Consider the following 17,649-nt stretch of genomic DNA (forward strand, 5'->3'; position numbering starts at 1 on the left):
AGATCAAGGCAAGCGGTGCGAGAAAGGGAATATAACAAAAGTCAGACATGTAAAAGGTATCTTCGGGTCGAAATGGAAACGCCGCCAGATTCTGAGATGCCATGCGTATTGAGACCTTGGAACAGAATATAAGACGCGAGACGTAGATGACGCTATGCGAGCCGGTATGCATGGAAATCAAAAATGAAACTCCTCTGAGATTGTCGGGTCGTATCAGGGGGTTGTATGGCACCAGTGCCGATGGTACACCCATGCGGATTTCTGACACTCTTTGCTGCAGTATTTGGTACGACGGCAGCGTCGACACTTAGCAAATTGACGCTGGTACTCCTCCCACCGGCCACACTTATAGTAGGCGCATTGGCGAATGCCGCCTCTCGCCTCGTCCTTACGGCAAAGGTTTCTCATGACCACGCATGCCCAGTACTGCATGTCCTTGGAATGATGTCTAACAGTGAATTTCTCCACCAGGGGGAAAATGTTGACATCATCAGGGAGCAAGTACTCGTCCTCTTCTTCGCACATGTCAATTGGCGAAGAAGAGTCGGCGTTGTCATCCAAAAGGTGGAGTTCGCGATCAATTTTCAACCTGGGGACGAGATGAGAGGACTGGAAGAATGCTCGAAGATTGCAGTACTTGGAGATATATGCCAGAAGCTGCAGGGACATGAGGACATCCTCATCACGAGGCATGGTGGTCAACACTCCTTGGGCGGCAGGAGCATTGCGATCACGGAGGTACAAGGCGTAAGGACTGGGGGCGAGAGTTGGGGAATTAGGGTTGTTGGTGGCCTGGGTGGGGGAGAGACCCAGTCCGCCATTGGTTTGTGTGTTGCCGGCATTAATTATGCTACCATCGACGGTCGAGCGGCGTGTGATGTTGAAAGTCTCTACCTCCGGACCGCCCTCCTCCGAGGGATCGGTGACCGTCAAGTCGTGGGTTGTAGAGACGTCGTCTAGCATTGTCGTTTCCCGCTCATCAACGCTATCGATTTCCATCCTATTTGGAAGTGTAACGATAGTTTCAGCGGTTTGGCCCATAGCGCTATCTTCTCTCATAGTCGAGTCTTCACCGGTGGCATCATCCGACTCACCAGAAGCAGACTGCTGCTGACGAATCGAAGGACGCTGTCTGGCGGCAATCGTTTGGGGAAGGCTCCGGGGTTGTGAGTGGAGAGGGCCGCTTGGAGTGGTTGGGGAATCGGGTTGTGAGACGGTCCCAGTCTGCAGACTAGGAAGCATGCTGGGAAGGCGCTCGGTGTCACGCACAGGGCGTAGTCCAAATCCATCCGTGGTATCCATTGAGGAAACAGCTGTAGCCAGAGGCTGCATTGACCGTAGGCGATGACTTGTACGTGGCAGCCGTCCATCCTGGGCACGGTGGTTATGGGGTTCCTGTCCAAAAGTACTCCGTTCTGGTGGGGACGTCATGGGTTCACGGTGAGGAGAAGCAACATCCATGGCATCGGAATCGTTTGGTGGACTGTCCTGGTAGAGTGGCTGGGGGATTTCGATGTTCGGAGGAGGGGCTTGTCGACGGCGGTGTGATTCGGGATGAGCTTCGGAATGAGCTTCGAGATGAGCGTGGGAATCGACATGGATTTCTACATCCATAGGGGTAGAACGAGCAGAATCATCTCGGCTGCTACTGGGCTTTGCTTCTTTGGAAGACTCCTCGGCGGGCTCAGGCTCATTGCGCGCCCGCACTTTGTCCACCACTTTGATGTAATTGTTGAGAATCGTGGCAATGACGGGGACCATGTCAGCTTCCACCACACGGGTCCTTACACCCTCAGAGCCGCGCACTCCAATGTTGACAACACATTGGAAAGCCAGGCTCCATTTCCACATTTCCATCAAGTCCTTGCTCCGGCCCTCCTTGAGGATGCATACCAGGCGCTCGATGCCGCCATCAACGGTGAGGATATCTCGAATGCGGGCGGACGATGTTGTGAGGTAGGCAAGGTGATTAAGCGAGTTGATTAGCGGTAGTGTTGATGTGCAATCAAGAGCACGGCGGTCGTAGAGTGTGGTGGTGATGTTGACCGAGGCCTTGTTCACATTGGGGATGCTGAAATTGACTTCCCGCATGATGAAAGAACGGCAACGAGAACAGTCGAAATAAAAAGAAAGAGACCAAATGCAGTATTATCAGACGATGAAAAATCACACGCAGAGTGTAAATGCAAGAGGGTGAGGACCTTGACGATGTCCTTTCGAAGTGAGATTCAGCCCCCTAACCAGATGGGAGAATGCCCACTACGGTTTTATAGAGAAGTCTGATAAGGATTAATCTCTAGACATCAGGCGAACCAAAAGCGATGATGTTCCGATGGAAATTGTTTTTCGATGACTCCCAATAACCAGAAGGGGCAAAAGGGAGATTTTGGCACGAAGGTCTCGAAGGGGGAATTTCGGGGGGATAAAGGAAGGAAAAGGTCAAGAGAGAAAGAGAGACCAAATGCAGGGTATCAGACAATAGTTTTCGTCCAAGATTTTGATAAAAGATGGGGATGTCGATGGAGGGGAAGAAAGAAGAAGCCCTTTTTGGGTTCAAGTTTGCGGCAAAGCGGAGAGCGTCAGGTGGCTCCTTAATATTACAATATGTGTTTCGCCGTAACAAGTATTTGCGCCCGCCACCCTACTTTTGATACTTTCGCTTCAATTTTTTTCCTTGTCTTTCTGTCTTTCTTATAGATCACAATTTCAAGGCTATTGGCATGGAGCCTTAACTTTTTATTTTCATCCATTTCTTCTTGTTCATTCGAGTATGACATCCTCGCAAAATCCGTGTGAAGCTATCTCGTCACATAGGGTACCAAGTCGCCACCAAACAATGAAAATTACAATCCCCTTAACATACCAGCGAACATAATTAGTCCTTGTCACATACAATATCGTATGGTCATCCTTGATTTCCTGTCAGATCGAAATATCCCTCAAAATAAAAATGATGATCATTACCATGTTTTCCTGTTATGCCGCCTGATTGATTATGCCGGATGCCCATTTGACACCAGCGGAGGCCACTGTAGATCTCAAGCAATGACCAACATACGTTGTACAAATCCACCAATGGCTTTGATGAACTATTTGAATAGCTTCGGCCCTTTGTCTAGGCTTGATGAAGGCTAGACAACTTACTCCACAGATGGGGGCTTCCCACTTGCTATTTCCAAATGCTTCACTCTTACAGATCGCCTGAAATGAGTTGTGTTACATCTGAATCTCGTCAACTTACTGAAAGGACCGGTCTCAAAATGCGAGAAGTAATCTTTCATCTCATATCCCTTGTCTTTGGTTGTTAATTTTGATTCTTCTATCAGAACTATTAGATCCAACCCTCTGTTACTGGCACGTCCCTATCCGGGGGACCATCATCCTGACTTTTTACATACACATATGGACATGTATGTATTCAAATGCCTCAATGGAAACGGCCCGTGGAACAGCCTCGAATTGCAAATTCCCCGGCCTAGATCTCCCGACCCCTAAGAACTAAATTCTAACATGGTGAGTGGAGCAAAGTCTCCTTCTCTAATCGCAGACGCAGTTTCGTCAACCTTGAGCAGGGTAGTTTATTTTGGAAGAAATTAAACCTAGCAACGCACGATTGGCATTGGCAGTAGTGTGTTGTTAGGGTCCAACACCAAACCCCCGCACAAGAAATAGCTTTGGCCCCCGTTGGTCTCTTACCACACTTCTACAGGGTTTACAAGCGCTTGCAACAATGTGGCGCACAAAAGATCTAAGTTTAGAACAACCTTCGAACTGCCAGTAAGCCAAATTTGTCAGTGTCTCGACTTTTCTGGGGTTTCAAGACCTTCATCTAGAAAGACTTGAAACGAACTAAGATTAGAACAGCCTGCGAACTGCTGACAAGCCACACCCGTGTGCCTCGGCTTCTTCCAGGGTTTCAAGATCTGAGTCTAAAAAAACTTGAAACGAGGAATACATAAGAAAGCGGCTATAGTTGGCAGCTGCAGCTGCTTGGGGGTAAATGCGTACATTGGCCCCTAATTATCCAAGATCGTCATGTCTAGCGCATCGATGGCCCCGCTCCGGACTAATATCGCTACAACGGTCCTTCATCTCTCGTGTCGAGCCCCGTGTCGGACATCAGGATCGGATATTAAATGGCTGCTCCTCAGCCCACTACCGGCTTGGCTCTTTGAGCGCTCGACCTTTAAAAGGAGCTTGACGTGCACTATATCAGCGCTCATGGTACTAGTGAGGCCCATATTTGCTTTATGCACATCACTTTGATCTACCAGAAAAGGGGCCAGCTTATGATATAACCATTTTTGCACAGCAGAACCAAACAAAGTTACAATAATACGAGATCGTGACAGTACGTGTAAGTCCCCCCAGTAGACTAGTACGGACTAACTACACTACATCATGGGTATTTACTGCTTTCGGCGCGATTCAATTAGGCCTTTCATCTCTGTCTGAGGGCAGCTTGTTACCCACCGTGTAGAAACTACCTAGGCCTAGCTTTCGGTGACCTTGCGGTGATTTCAAAATCATAGATGGCAGATACAAGTGTTTATGAGACATTCCTACAACAACCTCTGATCCATCCGTGTTAGCGCTCAAAGCACGCACTCACCCTGCATAGGGCGCCTGGTCTGACGCTGACAACGCACACTTTAAAACCTGCATACACTTGTGGCACATTGACTTCCGATCGACCACCGCTTGAGCAACCGTACGCGCCATTTCTCAAGAGTAGATCTGAGGAGATGCAGCGCATGGATAATTTTAAGCAAGGAATCAAAGCTAACTGGAGCTCGGTAGTATCGCTGAATGGGATTCAGGCGCGGGGTCGTCGTCAGCAGTCCAGCAGCATGGTTGAGTCAGAAATCTCCGTGAGATAAGCCATGTCTTGCCGTTCTCGAATCGGAAGATTTAGTCCAGGGGAGAACTGTATCTTGTGAGAGAACTGTATCTTGTGATATTTGGCGCAAACTATAACTGGATCTGGTTGAGTTGGGCTGAAGCTCATTCCTGGAGCTGAGGGCGTGGGAATGGTGACACAGATATTGATATCTCGTGCTTGGGTCTGTTTGCTGGCGGTTTGATAGTATTGTCTGTAGCTTTCTTGCCTGAGACTAGTGACCTTGTCGTACTCTATAGCTAGGAAGTGGTAGATGGCTGCTCTATATTCACAACCTCCGAGAAGAGGTTGTAAAGAAGGCTGAAGAAAGGGAACAAAAACAGACTGGCGGTAATATGGGAAAAAAGTTCGTAGAGGTTTAAGGAAACATCAATCGACATAATCATATTGTCACCCAAGTTTATAAGTAGATCTATGGTATCATGGAAAGCAGGATTCTTCGTCTGACTCTAATCTTACGAAGTACCATTTTTGCGTTCTTGAAAGTCTAGTCGGCGTCAATCTCGGTATAATCTTGGGATTGGCAGCTGCCTTGCAACCCCGAGCTGAGATGACTTCCCCTCTTTAATTGAGGGTTTGGAACATGACTGTACATACGGACTAACCCATGCTAGGCCGACAGGTAATCATGTGTCTTAGACCAATAGATCTTACCAAGAGAAGAGATTCAGAAATCCCAAAATATTGGTTCGACTGTCAACTCAAACTCCGAGATACAGATGCAAGGGACCTGACATCTGCTACCGAACATGATTGGAGTCTGCATGAAAGACGCGATATTGCAGATTGCGAATGGAGAATTTGGCGGGACTCAGTGATTAGTCGACAGAATGAACTCTATTGACTGTATGCACGTGGATGTTTATCGCACATAATACAGTATACATTAATATAGGGAGTGACCAAATTTCCGAATCTGAAATTGAGCCTAGAAGCAAATAATGATCGTCCAAGAGTATATATAAGCCGACTGAAGATTGGATGCCGGAGAAAAAGGGGGCCCAGACAGCACAATCGATTGTTCCATAGTGGGGACGCTACTCCGTATAGTGGGCGAGTCAAGGGACAGGAAATCCCTGTTCAATTATTTCAATTAGATGAAAATGCACATCCGAGCAACGGTTAGGGTTTGACCCGCCAGAACGGGCGCTGAAGCCGAAGCAACGGCTCAGCCAATGCTTTTGGACATAGACTAGTATACTGACGCCATTGTACATATGTATCTTCAGAAGATTGCAGGATACAAAACTGTAGCGAATTGAACTTCCGTCGAGATTTATGGGGCTCCCGGTATTTAGTCAGCTTGAAGGTCCGTGCGCCTAGACGAACTTGAAGCTTGGACTATAGCAACAGCGAGAACAAGGGAGTTTTGACCGGAGGAAGTTCACGTTAGGGAGTAGTGTAGCGAGGAGTATCTAACAGATGACAGTGTCAATTCATACATAATACGGTACTCATAAAATTGGAATAATATACCATCTAACAGAGTCTAGCGGGAATTAAAGTAAAATTGTACCCGGAATGGACATGCATGAGACCCAGTCCAATCTCCGTTAGCTCGAAAAATACAATATTCCATATATTGCACTATACAGTACATATGTATGTATGTATGTATATGTACAATACCCCTTGATAATCCATGAATACATTGATTATATGTATTCGGAATAGGGGGACGCAAGGGGAGTCTAGTTAATGTCAAAGAGCCGCGAAACTCCTTCTATTATTATCCAGAGCCGCAGCGGTTAAGTCAAGTCGGTAGAATTTGCCGCTATTATTGATCTCCGTTACCATTGACTGAGTCTTCAGTTTTGGGGCTAGTGGTCCTAGCACCAAGCCGATCCTCAGAGCCACAATTATCTCAATCTTCCGATACAAGTCTGTATCAGGAGGTGGTATGGTATTTTTGGGGGGGACATGATTTCCAAGGCTTATAGTGAGTTAGTTATACAACTCTTACTTACATAAAACTACATAAAACTACATAATATCACTAGTGGTCCAAAGATATGTACATTTACGCGCAGTTCTAATATAAATTTGGCTAAATCTCAGGTACCCGACAATTTGCAAATGTGTGTATTGACGTATTATTGCAATTGACCAGGAAGTGGCTAAATTCTACCGAGAACAAAGAACCTCTGGAAGTTATAGAAGGAAGTGAATCAGTCCATTTTATGTAGAAATCATTCCGGTATAACTGCGTAGTAGAAATGTACATCTGTATTCAACTTATTTTAAAAAACCAATTGGTACTTTAAAATCCCATATAAAGTGGTAGTGTGTCCAGGTACCTTTCAATTTGGTACGATGTCATCGATTACCACTAGCCGGTAATACGCTGACTCTCCTCGCTCGTTCTTCACACCCCTGTTCCTCTTGTTCTGTCCCTTTGCCCTTCACTGTTGGTGCTCTCTTTTTCCCACCAGAGTTCCTTTACTTTTTTTTTCTTTCTCTTTTTATTATTCTTACCCGGATTATGATCCAAGCCTGAGGCGCATTAATCCTCGTTTCTCTTCTCTCTCCCCTGCTTCTTCGCTCCACTCCTATTGAGCCCCCTCTCTCCCCTTCCCCTCAACTTTCTTGATTTTCCGACCTCCCACTTCCTCATTGTTTTCACCCCGAGTTACCCTACCGACACAATGGCCGATATGAGCGGCGAGCAGATGCAGGCCAAGATTACCGCCGCCCGGCGCGAAGCTGAGGGTTTGAAGGACAAGATCAAGCGCAGAAAGGATGAGCTGGCTGATACCTCCCGTACGATTCCCATCTCCACCTTTGTTATACATTGAGGCCTTCATCGTTGAGGGGGCCGTTGTTACTGAATTAAATTACCCCGGGAGACTCTTTTTTATTCACTGTACTGACTATTGTACTCCGTTCAGTCCGTCAAGTCGCGCAAGACCAGACTGATTCTCTTCCACGGATTGGAATGAAGCCCCGACGCACCCTCAAAGGTCACCTTGCCAAGATTTATGCCATGCACTGGTCTACCGACCGACGCCACCTCGTTTCCGCTTCGCAAGACGGAAAGCTCATCATCTGGGATGCCTACACCACAAACAAAGTCCATGCGATTCCTCTGCGCTCATCCTGGGTCATGACCTGTGCCTACGCCCCGAGCGGCAACTACGTAGCTTGCGGTGGTCTCGACAACATTTGCTCAATCTACAACCTGTCATCGCGCGAAGGCCCAACCCGTGTCGCGCGCGAGCTCTCCGGACACTCGGGATACCTCTCCTGCTGTCGCTTCATCAACGACCGCCGCATCATTACTTCCTCTGGTGACATGACCTGCATGCTATGGGATATTGAATCCGGGACTAAGGTTACCGAGTTCGCCGACCACCTCGGTGATGTGATGTCGATCAGCATCAACCCAACCAACCAGAACATCTTCGTTTCAGGTGCTTGCGACGCCTTCGCTAAATTGTGGGATATCCGTACCGGCAAGGCCGTCCAGACATTCGCTGGCCACGAGTCTGATATCAACGCCGTTCAATTCTTCCCCGATGGCAACGCCTTCGGAACCGGTTCCGACGACACTTCTTGCCGCCTGTTCGATATTCGTGCCGACCGCGAGCTCAACACCTACCAGGTAAACATCTCGCAAAAATGGCGAATCGATTTGAACCAAGCTAACATTTCTTTTTTTCGCTTCGTCTCAGAGCGACCAGGTTCTGTGCGGTATCACCTCCGTTGCATTCTCAGTCTCCGGTCGGTTATTGTTCGCCGGATACGATGATTTCGAGTGCAAGGTAAGCTGATTCCTCGCGTCTTGAAACGCGACTAGTCACTAATCCATGATTATAGGTATGGGACGTTCTGCGCGGCGACAAGGTTGGTTCCTTGAGCGGCCACGAAAACCGCGTGAGCTGCCTTGGTGTCAGCAACGACGGCATCAGTCTGTGCACTGGATCTTGGGACTCTCTCGTAAGTTTTTCTGAAATTCCAAGCTTGGACCTCCAAGGGCGTTTACTGACGTCCGATCTCCTCTCGTGCAGCTCAAGGTTTGGGCCTGGTAAACCAACAAAAGAATACGCAAGATACCCCGCGTCGATCATTCTGCAATGCTCTTCTTCGAAATTTTTTAGGTTCGATGGTTCGAATCTCCGTCATTGTACGATAATAATCAGTTACCGGGGAATCACTTGGGTTCCCACGATAATACACTACTCACGGCGCAGACATCGGCTCGTCGTATGCGATACGGAAGGTGACGGAGGTGGTGGTGAGCGCTATGGGATATTGCCCCAGCGAACAAACGATAGCGATGATACAATATTTGTTTGGACATGACGAGAACGCGACTAGTCCTTGGGTTGTCGATGGTTGTACAGTTGACTTGCAAGCAAAATGCTGGACCAAGTCAATCCATCTGATGCTTCTGCCGTCAATCTTTTCTCTGGTCCTTTGATTTCTCCTTTTGACTTCTTGATAACGCCTTTTTCCCCTTTTCTTTTTTTTTTTTGAATTTCTTTATCCCCCCTTCAGTTTACCTACTTTTTTTCTCTTGTTCTGGGTTGCCTCCGCATCGGTGTCGGCATGTATTTTCTTGGTCAAAGCAAAAAATGAGGTTTTGGTTGCTGGAATTTAGCCATGATGTTTTCGCCGATCTACCTCTGCGTCGCCTTATTATTCCCTTTACCCTTTTTCTCTCTCCCTCTCTCTTCACACACGTCTCCCTGTTTTGGTCTCTCAACAAAGAGTATGCTGTAATTACTGTCTTTGTGTTGGAATCTCTTGCTCCGGGATTCTTTGGTGTCGGATTTTGATAATGGTTCAAGCAGTCCAATTTCCATTTCTGAGCTTTATTTTATTTGGTCTTCGAATCTCAGTATCGACTGGTGTCGTCTCTAGTTTCTTGTTTTCACCTGACTTGGTACGGTGATCTGCAGTGTGAGCATGGCATGAGCATCAGGCATAGAATATGCATCAACGGTCTTGATTTCTGCTTCAGCCATGTAGAAGTAGACGTCATAACTTTGACATAGTATTATTCCGATGAAAATAGCGTGCTTCTATTTGCAGACCCCGAGTCTCGCCATCACTATCCATTCACAAATCGAATATCAAACAGTACAACTAAAGCAGTATGCAACACGTCAATCATCAGAGACCCCGAACCGAAGACCCGGAATGGCCGCCCAGTTCACCGAAGGACCATTTCCCGCTTACGGAGCGAACACAGCCCCGCCGATTTGTAACCAGAGCTAAGCATTGTCACAATCCAGCCCCTACCGTCGCACCTCACCCGTAAGGCCCCCAGCAACATTGTCCAGAGGCCATGTTTCAAGCGTCAGCTTATACATTGTAGAGTCTGAACCTAAACGAGGCCCTAACAATACCAATACGAGACATCCTATCAAAGCGGGATGAAAATAGCACGCCGGTTGCCTGTATGCGTAGAATGTCGGCCGATCCCGCAACCTTGTCTCAAATATCGCGGACAAGCTTTCCCTACTAGTTACAACGTAGTATAAATTAGTATAAATCGGCAGCCCTGGCATTGTTTCCCAATCCATACTCCAACTCCAACTATCTCTCCAGTACCATCTCCGCCAATCCAACCCCTCCCGCCCCAATGGCTCTTTCTACCTGCAACGTCGTATCCAATCCCTCCTTTGAAACCGGCCTCCTAACCCCATGGCGCGAGTCTGCCGTCAACGTTGCTAAAATTAGCAATGGGACAACCGCCTACAGCGGTGACTACTACCTGTAAGTCCTACGACCCTTTTACTTTAAACAGAGAGCAGAAAAGAAAAGAGGCACCCAACTAACCAAAAACCACCCAGCAACCTCCAAACGGCAGTAGGAAACCGCGGCAACACCATATCCCAGGGCCTGCACGGCCTGAAACGACACACTGAATACAAATTCAGCGTGCAGGCGCAGGTCCCGTGGGCCGGTAGCGAGTACTGCGCCGTGTATGTGTACATGGGGCGGAACGCGACGGTGGGCAGTGTTGCTTCGGCGCAGCTGTTTACTGTCCAGGAGTGGACCGAGGTCTCGGGGACTTATGTGCCGAAGCGGGAGACGGATATCTTGAATATTGTTGCGCTTTGTGATTCGGAGGATTCCTCGGTTACGGGGAATGTATTGTTGGATGATGTGATCTTTGCGCCGGCTGATTGTTATGGGTTGGAATAGGGGTTGGTTATGTTATTTGTGATGTTTAGTATATATGTATGTCCATGTAATTATCTTTGAATAGAGTTTATACATAGTCTTGTATCATTGGAAGGTCATGATGTTGCCGTGCGTAGAGTGAGCTTGAGTAAATTAGGGCTGGGATATCAATGCTTTCATGTCCCGGGCTTTCGATATTTCCTAGCTCGAGGCGGTTGTCTACCTACTTTCTATGGGTTTACTGTTCAAACCAAGCTTTGGTATCGGATTAATGTACTGTGTAGATTTTCCGGCAAGTGCTGTCTGCGAGCATCACCCGTGGTCTGAATAAAAGTAGGAATACCGGAGGTAGGTAAGCATGAACCTAATACGATATGCTCAACACAGACTTCATGGCTTTTACATCTGCGAATTGGGCGGTTGTCCTCAGAGACAGAACCAAAAATGTTTGCAGAATTGAGTAGACCCCTTGTTAGGTCCGTAAAATAAGGCTGAGTCTTGAGCTCCTTATGTCATTTCCTTTCCTGCATCTTACTATCCCAATAAAGAATGTTCTTTTGATTGGCCCACAATTCTCCGAGCATGACCACGATCAAACCCTCAGCCTGGCAGTATCGCTGGTTTTGCTTCTCAGAACCATACAGGTGACGACAAGCATGGTTTTAGCTGGAAATCTGTCATTGTTGACTTTGTAATTTCTGATCAACAAAGAGGACCTCCACGATGTCGACCATCCGAATGACACCGAAGAACCTGAAGATACCGAAGATAAAGCTGAGGCCAGCGAGAGAAATGCTGCCATCCAAAAAAGACTGAATCAATAACACAAAAAGCATCTGGCTTCGGCTAGACCAACAGATGGGAAAAGACAGAGATGCACTGTGGTGTTTACTCCCTGTTTCGTTCACACCCTGATTGGTTCGTCAACTCAACCCGGTACTAAAGCGTCAGTTCCTTCATCACTTAGTCTTCGTGGATCTAAACTTAACAGTGACTCGCCTCTACAAGGCATTCCAAAACCACACTCTATTTTACTCCCACTGCAGTTGACTCACATCTCGATTCGTTCTTAGAACCAACCCTAGATTGAACAGTCAGCTCCTTTATCAGCCCATCTTCGTCAACTGAATAGCTGCTCACATAAATGTGATCTTTAGGATCGACAACGCCAACTTCGCTGTGCCTTTGCCCTCTTACTCGAAAAGTCGCTTAACTCAACCTTGTACTGAACCATCATTTCAATTTACCATTCCCGCTTCGTGGTTCTCAACTAAACAGCTACTCATCCCAATGATCTTTCATACCCAGGTAATCTACACAGCCAAATCAAGCATGATTCACTCTGTTGGCCAGTAAGCTCCTTCATCTCACTTCCCATCGCAGTTCTAGTCCATATCGAAGGTTCTTATCCACTGTATCAACTCAAGTGACTGCCTCCCTTGATGATAGAAAACTAGTCGACATCGTTCGGGTATTGGAATAATCAATGACCTTGCTGTCAAAGCCACTGCTAAGATAAGAAATCATGGTGGCCTGGCCAGGATTATACAGGACTATGAAAACGTACATAATGACTACAAGGAAGAAATGGCCAGAGTCCCGATGCACTCCCTACGTGATCTTTTACCCTCTGGCAATCGAAGCGAATCTACTGGCCCATTTTGTGCACGTCAACTTCGCATATGTCCAGCGGCAAATCGCCAACATTCTACGCCATTTCGAGCCTGGTGTCGAGCGTACGTAGACGATATCGTCATTGAGCGACCCACTCGACGAACAAATCGCAAGGCTCCATCTAGTCCTGGGAAGATTGCAGCAAGATAACATTTGCCTCGATCCAAGAAAAGCAAAATCGTCTTCCCGTCACTTTGCCTGCTAGGCAACACGATCGACTCACTAGGAATGACTACTGACGCGGACAAGTTGCTCATCGAGTCACTCCAATAAGAACGGTTTGCTGACATAGACCAAGCTACTTGACAGGTCAACATTCCTTCTGGTAGCCTAGTAGCCTAGTAGTCCAGGCAATAATGAAACCTGCGGTCACTCCCAGCCACGCATGCTAGAGTATATGCGTACATTATAAGCATAGCTGCCAACGCAGCGACCTCGTGATCCGGCCGTATTCCGTAGCTTGCGAAGACGGCAGGGGATCAAGCTCCACCCAAGCTATGCAACCGACGATGCTGAAACACAGCATCCTGCACCCCATCGTGTCCAGGCAAACTATGCACACCAACATTCTTTTTTCGCTTACGCGCTTACCCACAACCCAACTAGGCAAACAGTCGAGCGGATGGTATATTAAGTTACAGTGGATACGTCTCCACGAACCTCAGCACAATTCCTACAATATAATAAGGTTTTATATTGCATATGTATGGCGAACGGAGAAGGCGATACGAGGCCACGCGACGTCAAGAACTAAGAATGACCTAGACCAAACCCTTTGTGGAGAGCGATCGCCTCCCGCTCCACTCGCCTTGGGGGCTGAAACGGCCCAATGTAGATATGTCCGCCGCTAGTAGGTTTAGTGGTCGTATGTGTTGGTCGGATACGGAGTACGGAGTATGCGCCTGTCAGTTCGTGAGAGCGGAAACTGAGAAGAACGATAAACGTAGAGAGGGCTATTGCGTAGACTTGGAGAGCTTTACGAAGGACACTTGGTATGCTTTGTCTAGTCGATGAATGGTTGGTTCGTCATTCTAAGCCCTGCCCATGGAAACGAGTCCGAGATTCTCGGGAAAAAGACCATTGGAAATTTCGAATCTACGAATCTACGTGTTCTCCGGTTTCATCGACAAGCAATTGTGGATTGGAGTGGATTAGAGTAGAGAAGCATATTCGAGAATCGGTTGTTGGGCGCCCAACGCTGCTGATTTCTCTTTGAAACACGGAATGCTAAGTATAGCGAAGCTCTGGTATTTGCTTTTTTGGTTTAATGAGATCGAATATGATAGGATAACCTTGTTAGTGCGGAGTAGTATCAAGAATAGGTGGTGGTATAATCCCATCACAATTGCTTCCATCTCGGCCATTGACGACTGTGACAACTGTGATAAGTGTGATGTGACAGTCAATCGTGTATCTGAGATCGAAAGAAACAAGGAAATATCCCAGGCAAGTCCCAGGCAAATCCCAGGAATCCCCAAGATCATCCCTCGACTGATTGGCGTAGAATTCTCCAGTGGATCGACCCCAAACCTGAAACGAGGTGAGAAAAAAAAAGGGGTGAACAACTTCACCGTTTCATGACGATCTCTTCCCACCTCAGCCTCTATTTCCGTTTCAACTTCAGGGGTTACGAGAAACACCTACTGCATCCTGCCTATCCATCACCAAACTGCTTAAATCCCCATAACCCAAGCACCACCGCCACTTTTTCTTCTTTTTTTCTTTTCTTTTCAATATGTCCTCCGCAGCCCAAGAAGAATTCAACCAGCTGGTGAACAGTAACCGCGAGCGCCACTCCACCCACCCAGAAGACCGCAGCTACCACGACCACGACTCCTCCGACGAAGCTCACTTCTCCGACTCCGAGCCCACCGACTACACCCGCAACAACCGCAATCGCAAAACATCCGACTCCTCCGACGAAGACGAAGAGCCCGACAACATGGTCTCCTCCCGCGCGCCCACCTACCACATCCCCAACACAGTCTTCGAAGCGAACACAGGGCCCAAGGGCGTAATCGCCGACGCCCAGGCCTTCGAGCGCGCCCGCAAGAAGTCCTTCCGCCGCACCCTCCTCTCCGTCGCAGGCCTGGACTCACCAAAACCACCCCGCGCAGAGTCCCCCCAGACCAGCACTCCTCCGGCAGCGATGATGACGACGAGGCTCGCTTCCTGCGCAAGTGGCGTGCGTCACGCATGCATGAGCTGCAGAATCGGAATAGTCGTCGGCCGAGTCCGCGTGGTCGGCGATTTGGGTCCGTTGAGACGGTCGATGCCGTTGGGTATCTTGATGCTATTGAGAAGGTCACATCGGAGACGGTTGTTGTTGTTTGTATCTATGATCACCAGGTATGTGTTTCTGTTCTGGTGCTTGGTGCTGTGGGGTTGTAGAAGGGCTTTTGCTGACATTTTTGGCAGTCGGATGAAAGCGCTATCGTCGAGGAATGTCTCGTTACTATCGCGTCCAGACAGCCCACTACGCGATTTGTGAAGATGCATCAGGATATTGCAGAGATGGACCACATCAAGGCGCCTGCGTTGCTGGCCTACCGAGGCGGTGATGTCTTTGCTACGATTGTTGATGTTTTGCGCAACATTCCCCGTGGCCGCAGCTGCAGTGCCGATAGTCTGGAGGATTTGTTGAAGTTGTGCGTATCTCTTTGCTCTACTATCGTAATATTTTACTATCGTACTATGTGCTAATCTTATCTTTCTGCAGGAACCGCGTGCTCTAATCTATGCTTCTTTGTGCTGTTCTTTTACATTTACACCCGTCTTGCATTGGCGGTAGCAAGGCGTCTTGGTTGTGTCCTTGGCGATTCGGGGCTTTTCTCTCTCACACCTCACTCCTCATTTTCATCATCCTCCACATCTCTCCCTCTTTGTCCTATGTTTCTTTTGTCGTTGGTGGTTCAATTGCACTGAAAAGGAAAAGATCTCGTTGAATGGCGTTGGTTCTAGAATCGGTGGATGCTTTGCTCGGTCGGTCGATAGTCTGGTTACTATCCTGATGTGTGTCGTTGGACATATGTGCATTCTCTTCTATCTTGTCTGATTATTACTATTTTTTGCTACTCTTACAGCCTGGCAGGGGCCGGCTTTGATGTTGATTGACTTGAGATATCCCATGCTGTTATTTGTCTTGAAATTGCCCTTCGGCTGTTCATTTACCTCTTTCTTATAATTGTCACTTGTAGATGAATTGTGTAGACCTTGTCATGCAGACAAGATGGATCATACACACACCATCCACTTCAGGACTGAGATAGCACTGTCTACGGCCTTAATGGCAACATGTCATGACATTGGACTAAGACCAAAGAAATGGTAGACTCCAAAAGCAGATGCAAGTATCAAAATGAGCCATAGATCTATTGATATGACACAGTGCCAAGCAACGCAGACCAACACGGATCTCAGGGTCCTGCACCCGTTACAAGTACGACCAAAATCCGAGTAAAGCGTGTGCTGAGTGAAAAATATGATATTTCTCCTCTCCTTCCCACAAAGGGGAGACTAAGCTCGCACAGCAAGGCGACGCACCGACACGAAGAACTGAAGAAAGAAAAAGAAAAAGAGCCATCCAATTTCCTTTGACGGTCCGCTAACTCCCCGGGTCAAAGACAAGTAAAATCATGAGAACGAAGTAACTAAGCGTATGGTAGTGGCGGCGGAAACAGAAGGAGAATGAATACGCGAAACAAAAGCCGGATGGATATCTCGGGGCCTAATCTCCCTCGCTTGCGCTGACTCGGGCGACCTTACAGGGCACCGCGCTCTGCCGTGAAATCCCAAAGCATTTTGATCAATGCGTCGGGCAAGGTGTACAAGTCAACGTGGAATTCCCCGACTATATAAGAGATGTTAGCAAAGTGTTGACGGCGAGGGTGGAGAGGAAAGAAAGAGATTCTTTATTAAGTCCTCAAAAGATGTACTTACGCTCAACATCGTTCTTGGTGTATGAGTCGGCTGCTTTGTTGTCATGCACCATTTGCACAACCTGGAGAAGATCATCTTCGTTGAGCTTCTGGAGCCCATCGGCGAGCCTGTCCATGTCCACCTTCGATGTGTCAGTCCGGTAGTCAATCTTCCATGATGATCAAGGACAACTTACATTCTTGTCGGTACGCTTCTTCTTCTTGGCGCTTTCCTCGCCAGCGGCGGGGCGCTTTGCCTTCAATCCATTCTCATCCCCGGGGATGGGACCAGATTCGCGCAGAAGGGCTAAGAGAGCTGGCTTGGGGTTCTTGAAAGTCTGCGCGTAATTGGTCAGCACAAACGATCCATTTTACGATGATTTGCTTTCTTGTTCCGGAGCTGACTTACAAGAACATGCTTGCTTTCATAGCGGGTCTGAGCGAAGTTCAGATCATGTTGAATGGTGTAAGACTTGTCGGCAGTGAGCTCGATGGACATGTCGAACTCACCCCATCCTTCTTCTTGAATGCGGAAAGGAGGTTGTTTGAACACTGTTCAAATTACAATTACATCGTCAGCATACCAGAACCAAACCACTACCTGCCCAGGCCGATCTTGCGCGGAAGCTCTGTTCACTAAGCAGGCAAAAAGACCAAAGGCAAGACCAATTGGGACCAATACATACCTTGCGTGGCACGATCGCCGAAACTGGGGTGCAAATGGAAAGTGACCCTGTCAAATATATTTGCCGGAACCAAATTGCCCTTCTCGTTCACGAGCCAGACCTCGATGTGCCAAGATCGCTGCGGGAAGCCCTCGACCTCAGATGGCTTATCTCTGCAGCAGGAAAAAAGATCCAAGTCAGCCAACAAGTCCAAAAACATATGCCGTGAATATCTAGGAAGGGGTGGGACGGTGCGGAGGGTGTGTTGTGGTAGTCGCGCCCCTTCGTCTTGTGCGCATCGTCATGACCAAGCCTTGCAAACAAGACCTGAGTCGCAATCACATTGAACATTTATAGTAGG

At 47.9% G+C, this 17,649-nt stretch overlaps 5 protein-coding genes across 5 annotated transcripts; 3 read left to right on the forward strand and 2 right to left on the reverse strand.

The window, feature by feature from the left end:
• Positions 1 to 213: 213 nt before the first annotated feature.
• On the reverse strand, positions 214 to 2,091 carry samB (MYND-type zinc finger protein MUB1; the record flags this gene model as incomplete). The annotated part of the gene is made up of 1 exon (XM_057238233.1): positions 214 to 2,091. The coding sequence occupies one exon, from the start codon at positions 2,089 to 2,091 to the stop codon at positions 214 to 216; it is 1,878 nt and encodes a 625-aa protein (XP_057100844.1).
• A 5,454-nt stretch (positions 2,092 to 7,545) lies between these two features.
• On the forward strand, positions 7,546 to 8,928 carry N7529_002706 (WD40 repeat domain-containing protein; the record flags this gene model as incomplete). Its single annotated transcript, XM_057238234.1, has 5 exons — positions 7,546 to 7,660; positions 7,789 to 8,501; positions 8,572 to 8,661; positions 8,717 to 8,836; positions 8,908 to 8,928. The coding sequence occupies 5 exons, from the start codon at positions 7,546 to 7,548 to the stop codon at positions 8,926 to 8,928; spliced, it is 1,059 nt and encodes a 352-aa protein (XP_057100845.1).
• Positions 8,929 to 10,487: 1,559 nt separating this feature from the next.
• On the forward strand, positions 10,488 to 11,053 carry N7529_002707 (uncharacterized protein; the record flags this gene model as incomplete). Its single annotated transcript, XM_057238235.1, has 2 exons — positions 10,488 to 10,621; positions 10,699 to 11,053. 2 exons carry the CDS (start codon positions 10,488 to 10,490, stop codon positions 11,051 to 11,053), a joined length of 489 nt encoding a protein of 162 aa, XP_057100846.1.
• Positions 11,054 to 14,441: 3,388 nt separating this feature from the next.
• N7529_002708 (phosducin family protein) lies at positions 14,442 to 15,409 on the forward strand (the record flags this gene model as incomplete). The annotated part of the gene is made up of 3 exons (XM_057238236.1): positions 14,442 to 14,786; positions 14,840 to 15,055; positions 15,125 to 15,409. The coding sequence occupies 3 exons, from the start codon at positions 14,442 to 14,444 to the stop codon at positions 15,407 to 15,409; spliced, it is 846 nt and encodes a 281-aa protein (XP_057100847.1).
• Positions 15,410 to 16,467: 1,058 nt separating this feature from the next.
• On the reverse strand, positions 16,468 to 17,639 carry N7529_002709 (putative transcription initiation factor subunit (TAF30); the record flags this gene model as incomplete). The annotated part of the gene is made up of 6 exons (XM_057238237.1): positions 16,468 to 16,556; positions 16,646 to 16,766; positions 16,821 to 16,961; positions 17,033 to 17,175; positions 17,310 to 17,459; positions 17,507 to 17,639. The coding sequence occupies 6 exons, from the start codon at positions 17,637 to 17,639 to the stop codon at positions 16,468 to 16,470; spliced, it is 777 nt and encodes a 258-aa protein (XP_057100848.1).
• Between the last annotated feature and the right edge of the window lie 10 nt (positions 17,640 to 17,649).

Source organism: Penicillium soppii (genome assembly GCF_028829465.1).
Source record: "Penicillium soppii strain IBT 18220 chromosome Unknown utg000003l, whole genome shotgun sequence".
Classification (NCBI taxonomy): domain Eukaryota; kingdom Fungi; phylum Ascomycota; class Eurotiomycetes; order Eurotiales; family Aspergillaceae; genus Penicillium; species Penicillium soppii.